The 10,329-nt window shown below is 45.2% G+C and overlaps 1 protein-coding gene across 3 annotated transcripts in view; it reads left to right on the forward strand.

Annotated features, from left to right (window-relative positions):
- Positions 1 to 10,329, forward strand: part of RAD54L (RAD54 like) — a 29,878-nt gene that overhangs the window by 19,087 nt on the left and 462 nt on the right. For 2 of the 3 annotated variants that reach the window (XM_017540890.2, XM_037742891.1), the window contains exons 10-17: positions 3,177 to 3,303; positions 5,150 to 5,224; positions 5,360 to 5,490; positions 6,029 to 6,139; positions 6,297 to 6,420; positions 6,806 to 6,884; positions 7,215 to 7,394; positions 10,144 to 10,307. In XM_017540890.2, the coding sequence (XP_017396379.1) occupies positions 3,177 to 3,303; positions 5,150 to 5,224; positions 5,360 to 5,490; positions 6,029 to 6,139; positions 6,297 to 6,420; positions 6,806 to 6,884; positions 7,215 to 7,394; positions 10,144 to 10,307 (991 nt within the window). The remainder of the gene's footprint in view (positions 1 to 3,176; positions 3,304 to 5,149; positions 5,225 to 5,359; positions 5,491 to 6,028; positions 6,140 to 6,296; positions 6,421 to 6,805; positions 6,885 to 7,214; positions 7,395 to 10,143; positions 10,308 to 10,329) is intronic. The other variant, XM_017540891.2, reaches the window with a different exon arrangement.

The raw sequence follows: 10,329 nt of genomic DNA on the forward strand, positions 1-10,329 counted from the left end.
CAATGGCGCAATCTCGGCTCACCGCAACCTCCGCCTCCTGGGTTCAGGCAATTCTCCTGCCTCAGCCTCCTGAGTAGCTGGGATTACAGGCACGCACCACCACGCCTAGCTAATTTTTTGTATTTTTAGTAGAGACGGGGTTTCACCATGTTGACCAGGATGCTCTCGATCTCTTGACCTCGTGATCCACCCGCCTCAGCCTCCCAAAGTGCTGGGATTACAGGCTTGAGCCACCGCGCCCGGCCTGAGATGTGTGTTTTTTAAAAATCATTTTAACCATTTTTAAATGTAATAATTCAGTGGTATTAAGTACATTCGTGTTATGCAACCATTGCCATCATCCATCTTCAAATTTTTTTTTCTATTTGCTAAACTGGAAATCTACCCTGTAACTTCTCTCCCCTCCCCTCTTCCCAGTGCTTTGGGAGGCTGGGGTGGGAAGATCACTTGAGGCCAGAAGTTCAAGACTAGTCTGGGCAACATAGTGAGACCTCATCTCTACAAAATAAGAAAATTAGCTGAGTGTGGTGGTGTGTGCTGGTGGTCCTAGCTACTTAGGAGGCTGTGATCATGCCACCGCACTCTAGCCTGGCCAGAAGAGCAAGGCCCTGTCTCTAAAATAATAATTAAAAACTCCTCATTCCTCCCCCACATACCCTGGCAATCACACATATATTTGTGAAAGGGTGTGTTAGTGCCACCCCAACTTGGTAGTGCTCAAGAGAAATCACTTTAGGCAGAGAACCTGCTGAGTGGCAAGATTATGACCAAGTGAACATACTTGTATAACCACCATCACATCAATTACTAACACTGTCTCAGCAGCCCCTTTTCTAATCCCTGCCCTCTCCTTTCACTCCAGAAGAAAACTCTTTCCTGTCACTATAAGTTGGTTTTGCCTATTTTTGAATTTATATAAATTAAATCATATAGTAAAAATCCTTTTACATCTGGTTTCTTTTGTTCAACATTATGTTTATAAAGTTTGTTCACATTATGTGTAGCAGTAGTTTGTCCATTTTCATAATTGCATATATTTCATGTTATGAGTACACTAAATTTATTTGCTGGTTTTGTTTTGTTTGTTGAGACAAGGTCTCTGTTGCCCAGGCTGGAGTACAGTGTTGCAATCATAGCTCACTGCAGCCTCAACTTCCTGGGCTTAAGCGATCCTCCCACCTCAGCCTCCTGAGTAGCTGGGACTACAGGTACATGCCACTACCCTTCACTAACTGTAGAGATGGGGTCTCACTATGTTCCTCAGGCTGGTCTTGAATTCCTGAGCTCAAATGATTCTCTTGTGTCAGCCTCCTGAACTGCTCTAATTACAGGCATGAACCCCTGTGCCTGGCCTCCATCTTTTTCCGTTTGGATATCTGGTTCAGCCAGCATTATATATTGAAAACACTGTTCTTTCCCCATTGCTTTGCAGTGCTACCTTCTTCATAAATCAGATGTTCATACATGTGTTGCTGTATTTATGGACTCTATTCTATTCCTCTGGTCTGTTTGTCTCCTTGTGTCAGTACTTCTCTGCTTTATTTACTGTGGCCTAATAAGTCTTAATATCCATTAGTGTAAATATTCTAACTATACACACACACACACACACATATATTTTAAACTTTGACACAGGGTCTTGCTTTGTCACCCAGGCCAGAATGCAGTGGTGAGATCATGGCTCACTCAGCTTCAGCTTCCAGGCTCTAGTGATTCTCTTGCCTCAGCCTTCTGAGTAGCTGGGACAACAGGCGTGTGCCATAATGCTTGGCTAATTTTTGTATTTTGGGTAGAGGTGGGGTTTTGCCATGTTGCCAAGGCTAGTCTTGAACTCTTGAGCTCAAGCAATCTGCCCAGCCTCCAACTGTATTCTTATTCTTTAACATTGTCCTAGCTATTCTCGACCCTTTGCATTCTCATGTAAATTTCAGAATCAACTTTTCAATTTATACCCTTACTGCCTGCCATACCCAAAAAAAAAACCCTAATTGAATTTCAATGGGGCTGTATTGAATCCGTAGATAAATTCTGGAAGATCTTTCAATTTTATAATAAGGAACCTTCCAATATATTAATATGATCTGTCTCTCTACTTGTTTAGGTCATCTTTATTTTTATTTATTTATTTTTTTTTTGAGATGGAGTTTCGCCCCGTCTCCCAGGCTGAAGTGCAATGGCGTGATCTCGGCTACTGCAACCTCTGCCTCCCGGGTTCAAGTGATTTTCCTGCCTCAGCCTTCCAAGTAGCTGGAATTATAGGCACTACCATGCCTGGCTAATTTTTTGTATCTTTAGTAGAAATGGGGTTTGACCATGTTGGCCAGGCTGGTCTTGAACTCCTATAGGTTATCTTTAATTTCTCTCAATGTGGCCGGGTACAGTGGCTCACAACTGTAATCCCAGCATTTTGGGAGGCCAAGGCAGGAGGGTACCTTGAGCCCAGAAGTTCAAGACTAGCCTGGGAAACATGACAAAACCTCATCTCTACAAAAAAATACAAAAGTTAGCTGACTGTGGTGGCATGTGCCTATAGTCCCAGCTACTTGGAAGGTTGAGGCTATGGTGAGCATGATTGCCCCACTGCACTCCAGCCTGGGGGGCAGGGAAAGAACCCTGTCAAAAAAAAAAAAAAAAAAGAATCAGTTGGGCGCATTGGCTTAAGCCTGTAAACCCAGCACTCTGGGAGGCCAAAGTGGGTGGATCTTGAGGTCAGGAGTTTGAGACCAACCTGGCCAACATAGTAAAACCCCATCTCTACTAAAAATACAAAAATTAGCTGGGCATGGAGGCAGGTACCAGTAATCCCAGCTACTCAGGAAGCTAAGGCAGGAGAATTGCTTGAATCCAGGAGATGGAGGTTGCAGTGAGCTGAGATCGTGCCACTGCACTCCAGCCTTGGTGACAGAGCAAGACTCCACTCTGGCCATGTTTATCGTTTCAATCCATTTTAAGTAATTATATATTTGGATTTTAATCTATCATCTCACTATTTGGCCTTTCAAGTCTTCACTGCTTTGATAACCTCTCTGATCTGTTAAACAGAAATTGGCCTATATTTTGGTTAGCTTTGTTCTTGATAGGAAGGCTGGTTGGTAAGAAGGTAGCCTTCCATCTCTGGCCATGGGAAGATCATTCCTTTCCAACATGCTTCCATTTTCCCTCTTTCCTGTGTTTAGGGACTGCCCAAGAATTCAAGAAGCATTTTGAATTGCCAATTTTGAAGGGTCGAGACGCTGCTGCTAGTGAGGCAGACAGGCAGCTAGGAGAGGAGCGGCTGCGGGAGCTCACCAGCATTGTGAATAGGTAATAACCTCAAGCTAAGTCATTAGAATTGCCTCCCAGACCATCCGTGGCCAATCCTTTGGGGAATTTGCTTGTCTAGAGCCCTCAAAGACTGGGATTCTAGGAAGGGAGTGGGATCTGTGTCCTAACTATGGCCATTGAATGAATGAAGGAGTCTTGGAAGCCAAGTGCCTGCTTGCTTTCTGGCCTAGGCTCTGTGGTCTGGTTTTGGTCTGTTTACCAACCTGCTGAGGAAGCTCTTCTCTGATGCTGCTGGACTTTGTGAGCAAAGTATACTTTGGAGCATTACTAGTATTTCAGAAGCTTCCTGTCAGTTTGGTCTCAGACCCGAAGCATTAGGCTTTTCCCAGGGCCCGTAGTCATTCTGTGACAGGTAGAAGATCTGAAAGATGGCTGTGGCTCCCAGGCTAAGAGGAGTTTTTTTTGTTTTTGTTTGTTTTTCTTGAGGTGGAGTCTTGCTCTGTCTCCCAGGCTGGAATACAGTGGTGTGGTCTCGGCTCACTACCATCTCTGCCTCCTGGATTCAAGCAATTCTCTTGCCTCAAGCCTCTGAAGTAGCTGAGACTACAGGCGCCCACCACCATGCCCAGCTAATTTTTTTTTTTTTTTTTTAGTAAAGATGGGGTTTCAACATGTTGGCCAGGCTGATCTTGAACTCCTGACCTTGTGATCTGCCCGCCTTGGCCTCCCAAAGTGCTGGGATTACAGGCGCAAACCACTGTGCCCAGCCAGAGGCCTTATTTTTTTCATGGGAAAAAATACATAACCCAAGGGGTAGGCACATTCTGGACTCCTTTATTCAGAGGTAGTATGCACACTTGATAGGTTACATTCTAAAGAGTTCTCCTGCCCTTCTCAACAACTGCCTGACTACCCAGTTACCTCTCCCTACCAATTTTAGATGGCAGGCTGGGCATTGTGGCTCATGCCTATAATCCCAGGACTTTAGGAAGCTGAGGCGCGTGAGTCACTTGAGGTAAGGAGTTTGAAGCGAAGGTTGCAGTGAGCTCAGATTCGCCACTGCACCCCAGCCTGGGTGACAGAGCGAGACTGTCTCAAAAATAAAAAATTTAGATGGCAGGAAGAAGAATTGGTGTTTTCTTAAGATCTGCTTCTAGGTACCTGATTCCTATCTTTCCTCGTCTTCCCAGGCGGTCTATGCTTAATTTCATTTAGCCTGGGGCCATGTAGCAGTGGGCATTTGGACAAATGCAAGCAGAAACTCCCTCAAGGACTTTGTAGTTTGCAGCCTGCTTTTCTTGCTAGTGTTCCTGTCTCAATGGGAAGCCTTAGTCTTCTCTTGAAGACTAGGCTATTGAAGAGGAAGAGAAACTGCTGTCTGTCTAAGCTAGCATTTTGGAAGGTCTCTGTTTCCACAACTGAAACCCTGATACAGACGTTTGACATAGGTCTGATGAGTCTCTGACATTCTTTGTTTTTGAGACGGAGTCTCGCTCTTGTTGCCCAGGCTGGAGTGCAATGGTACGATCTTGGCTCACTACAGCCTTTGCTTGCTGGGTTCAAGTGATTCTCCTGCCTCAGCCTCCTGAGTAGCCAGGTTTATAGGCACCTTCCAGCATGCCCGGCTAATTTTTGCATTTTTAGTAGAGACGGGATTTCCCCACGTTGGCCAGGCTGGTTTTGAACTCCTGACCTCAGGTTATCTGGCTGCCTTGGCCTTCCAAAGTGCTGGGATTACAGGCATTAGCCACCAGGCCTGGCCGAGTCTCTGACATTTGATACTGTAAAAGATGGCTAGTCTTGGTCCTTTGGGTGGTAGCTTTGATTCCAGTACTTAGCACAGCAATTTTATCAGCCTCTTGCCTTTTTATCCTGTTTTCTCTAGATGCCTGATAAGGAGGACATCTGATATCCTTTCCAAATATCTGCCTGTGAAGATTGAGCAGGTCGTTTGTTGTAGGTACTGAACTCAACTGAAAGATGTGGAGTGAGTAGGTCAGAGCTGAGCTCCTGAAGCATGGCTAGGCTCTCAAGGTGTTTTCAGAGCGTAGGAGCATGGTCTAGCTTTTTCCACTGACCTAGCTGCCTTTTTCAGGCTGACACCCCTTCAGACTGAGTTATATAAGAGGTTTCTGAGACAAGCGAAGCCGGCAGAAGAATTGCATGAGGGCAAGATGAGTGTGTCTTCCCTTTCTTCCATCACCTCACTAAAGAAGCTTTGTAATCGTGAGTTGAGCTTGTGTCCTGGTGTCCTCTGTGAGAGTGAGCAAGGAAGGATATGTTCCTGTAGTGGCCTGGTGACCCTAAAACTTGTCCAGTCATCCTCATAGAGGCCACATGTGATTTCAACCCTACCCAAGACATGAACCCTGCACTGTGGACTCTGTTTACCAGACTCTTTGCTTTGGGAAATTGAGCTCATCTTCTGTCCAGCCTGTGCTTGATGACCTGGGATATGTCAACTGTGTTTGTGAATGCTTGCATGTACACATGCTCATATACAATGTTGGGCAGGAGGAAAAATAACAAACCTTGCCTGCTCTGTTATAGCTCCCTTCTTGTTGGGAGAACATACTAGTGTCTGTCCATCCATCATCCCAGATGGCACTGACTGTATCCTGTTGGAATTTGGTAGGATGAAGATCAAACAAGTCTGATGTTGAGGAAGGCTTTCTGGGGCAGGCTTCTAGAGGGAGCTCTAGTGAACACTGAAGTCGAAACTTCAGAAAGCAAAGTAACTGGATTTTCTTTTGTTTTCCCCCAGATCCAGCTCTAATCTATGATAAGTGTGTGGAAGAGGAGGATGGCTTTGAGGGTGCCTTGGACCTCTTTCCTCCTGGTTACAGCTCTAAGGCCCTGGAGCCCCAGCTGTCAGGTGACCCTTTACCTACCAGTATTTGGGCTTCTCTAGGTGAAGGGTGGGAGATTGTCTTTGTGCTAGGACTGTCCTGTTTCAAGGCAGGATATCAAGAGTAAGAACTGTGGGCCATTGCAATAGCCAGTAGGGGACTGTTGGTTGCTGTTCTTCCCAGGTAAGATGCTGGTCCTGGATTATATTCTGGCAGTGACCCGAAGCCGAAGCAGTGACAAAGTAGTGCTGGTGTCGAATTACACCCAGACTTTGGATCTCTTTGAGAAGCTGTGCCGGGCCCGAAGGTAGGGAAGAGTCTAACCAGATGCCAAAGGGGGATGTACCCCTCCCCTACTTCCCCTCTAGTTCTGATTTGTGGATGTGGGCCAAGATGTGGGCACATAAAGGATTTCCCTGAAGATATCTTCCCTTATTGCTGCGATGGCCCCAGATCTCTCTCCAAGTACAAGATCCCTGAGTCCCTCAGGTATTCCTTTAGGACACATTCCTTGTCTCTAGTTCCCTGTCCCTGCCTTTGGGAGTTTAGAGCCTTAAGCAGTCCCTATAGTAGCTCTGGCTCCAAGGGGCTCTGCTTTCTTCTTGGGTCTTTTAAAAAAATTTTTCATTTAAAAATTTTTTTTCCCCTAATCACTGAAGCTTTATTTTCTTGGGTCTCGGATCCCCCTTCAGGTACTTATATGTCCGCCTGGATGGCACGATGTCCATTAAGAAGCGAGCCAAGGTTGTAGAACGCTTCAATAGTCCATCGGTAAATGCACATCAGCTGTCCCCACATCACCGATGCAGTATCATCAGAATTAAGGATTGATAGAGAAGCTATAAGGGGTTACCTTGACTCCGCACCCCACCCCCCGCCCCGCTGTCCCCCAGTGGATATAGTAGGGTTTGGCTGGTTGGTGATGGGCTGGGCTGGAAACTGACTTTGTGGGTTCGGAAATTGGCTGGTGAGCAGACAAACTGGTGGTTTTCACAATTGGTACTGAGTAGTATAGAGGCATTGAGAGGAGTTGGTTGGGCTGAGCAGGATCCCAGTTTAGGCTATAAGAGGTTCCTTTTCTCCTGTTTCCTCTCTTTCCAGAGCCCCGACTTTGTCTTCATGCTGAGCAGCAAAGCTGGGGGCTGTGGCCTCAATCTCATTGGGGCTAACCGGCTGGTCATGTTTGACCCTGACTGGAACCCAGCCAATGATGAACAAGCCATGGCCCGGGTCTGGCGAGACGGTCAAAAGAAGACTTGCTATATCTACCGCCTACTGTCTGTAAGGATAGTGATAGTAGTCATAGTAGGGGTGGGTCATGGAACAAGACCTTCAGGACCATCTTGTTTCTTAGTGCCTCTCTTTGGCCTTTCTGCCTCTAGCAGTAGCCAAGCGATGGGCCCAGAAGTGAATCTTTTATTCTTCTGTTCTCCCTCCCCTTCTCTGCACCCCATTCCCTCAAATCATTCTTACTGTGCCATCTGGACACGTGTTCAGTACATCCTTTTCACAGCATACCTGCTTCCGTCATACCTGATTTCTGCTGTGTCACTGGCCTTGTAGTCTTCTCTCATCCCCTGTCCTATTTGCATTCTCCAAGTTATCAATTATCTACTTCAGACCATCCATCCCACAGTTCCTCTCTTTAAGCTTATATCGTTGAACTTGACTACCCTCTTTTCTTCCTTGCTGCAATTCTCTATCCTCTGCTATATTCCTAATTCATTGATGACTTTGGACACCAGCTCAGCCTTCATTCCTTTCCCAAATCCAGCAATCATACTGGCTGATGTCAAGGACCATGTGGTTATCCAGCACTCTGACCTTCATATTTCCCTGACCTCATCTCAACTCCTCTGCATCTAATTATTCCTAAGGTCACACTGTGGAACTTGTTAGTACCCAAAACTTTAATAACTGTCATTCTACTCTGACTTCTTGTCCTCCTAGTTTCTACATACCTGCTGTATCTGCTTCAGCCTAATATTCCTGCAGTCTCTCCCCTTCCAACTCTCCCACTCATCTGGCTTGACTTCCTTCTTTATTTAGCCCAGCCCTTACTGTGCATCCTTTCAGCTACTCTTTTCCCAGTACCTGTTCCAGTTGGATTATTTGAGCTGTTTTCAGCTTCTACACCTGCTACTTTGCTTTTACAGGTTGGTACTACCATAAATTCATGTTGTCTTTTTTGAGGTGGCCATATTTCATTTCCTTTGACCATTTCAACATCTACCGTTTCTCTCAAATTTCCTACCTTCTTTCTGCTCATTTGTCAGACTTCTTATACCACTGAACCTACCTTCAAATATACTACTGACTTCCTAATTGCCAAAACAGGAGACTATTGACGTTTCCTTTGTGTATCTCACACTGTTGACTAATAATCCCTTAAAATGCTCTTCTATGACGGGTGCAGGAGGATCACTTGAAGCCAGGAGTTCAAGGCTGTAGTGAGTTAGGATTGTGCCACTCTAGCCTGGGTGACAGAACAGGATCCTGTCTCAAAAAAAAAAAAATTTTTTTTCTCTTGTCTTTGGAAACTCTACTTCGATTCTTCCACCTCTGATTGTACACACTTTTTATACTGGCAAATCTCTAACTATAAAATTTTAACCCAGATCTCTTACCTGAGCTCTAAACCTCTATTTCTATCACTTAATCTACATTTTCACTTAGATTTCTAATGGGCACTTTAGAAGCATTATGACTAAACTCATTCCCCTTCTGATTGATTGAGACAGTTTCGTTCTGTTACCTAAGCTGGAGTACAGAGGCATGATCACGGCTCACTGCAGTTTCAAGCTCCCACCTCAGCCCCCTGAATAGCTGGGGCTACAGATGTGTGCCTCCATACCTGGATAATTTTTTTATTTTTTGTAGAGACGGAGTTCTGTTATGTTGCCTAGGCTGATCTTGAACATCTGGACTCAAGCGATCCTCCCATTTTGGTCTTCCCAAGTGCTGGGATTAAAGGCATGAGCCACCACACCTGGCTCCACTATCCACCAAACCTAAAACTGGGAATAATCTTACTGGACTATTCTTTTCTCCTAACAACCAAATTCCCACCGGTTTTCACTGATTTTTAAATTCTTGAAATTTCCTTAATCTAACCCTGCTTTTCATGCCCTCCTGAGGTCATGGTCATCTGTCACTTGGATATTGCAGCAGCTTCCTAATTGTTTACTTCTGTCTTATCCCAACCCATCATTCACATACTGCTTCCAGAGGAGCTTTCCAAAAATTTTGATTTTACTTTTCATTACTTCAAAGACAAGACCAAGGCCTTCAGCATGGCATCCAAGGTTTTTTAATGTGACCTCTGCTGATTGCTCAGTCTCAGCTCTTACCATATTCCCACCAACTTCTAGTTAGTCTGAACTCCTCACAGTCCTCCAATAGGCCAGTAGTATTCCTTCGTTCCTGTGCTGGGGATGCCTTCCCTTATGTCTTTTCTTACAAACCATCTATTCATTTTCAACATTACGCTCAAGGATGGAGTTTCAAGTTTTCAAGACTGTTCTACTCTACCATCCTTATGGGCTCCTAGTTATCCTGTACAGATTTCTATCATTGTATCAACTGTTTAAATGTATCTTTCTCACTATTCTGGGAGCTCAAGGATAGGGGATATATATGATTCTTCTTTGTATCCTAATGTCAGCATAAGGTCTGGCATAGAAGATACCCAAATGGTATTAATTGAATGAATTAAGAGTTGGGCTTGGTATGGAAATCTGAAGCTGCAGCAGACAAACCTCAATTTACCCTGAAGGGATTTAGCCAGGCCCTGGGACCCTTCATTAATACAGAAAATAGCGTGGGTGGGCAGACCATTCGTAAGTCATGTTCTCAGAAGACAGACTGGGAAAATGGGCCTCAGCTGGGTAGAGATAATGTTCCAGGACTCATACTTTTTATTTATCTCCCCTTCTCTTGGGTAGCTGTAGTTTCAACCCCTTGGTTTTACTGTACACTTTTTATGGCTAAGCGCAGTATCCCTCGATATTCCCCACCCCCTCTTCCCCAGGCAGGCACCATTGAGGAGAAGATCTTCCAGCGTCAGAGCCACAAGAAGGCACTGAGCAGCTGCGTGGTGGATGAGGAGCAGGACGTAGAGCGCCACTTCTCTCTGGGCGAGTTGAAGGAGCTATTTATCTTGGATGAAGCTAGCCTCAGTGACACACATGACAGGTGGGGAACCGTTACTAAGCTA

The sequence above is a fragment of the Cebus imitator genome, unplaced genomic scaffold (assembly GCF_001604975.1).
Source record: "Cebus imitator isolate Cc_AM_T3 unplaced genomic scaffold, Cebus_imitator-1.0 Scaffold129, whole genome shotgun sequence".
Lineage (NCBI taxonomy): Eukaryota > Metazoa > Chordata > Mammalia > Primates > Cebidae > Cebus > Cebus imitator.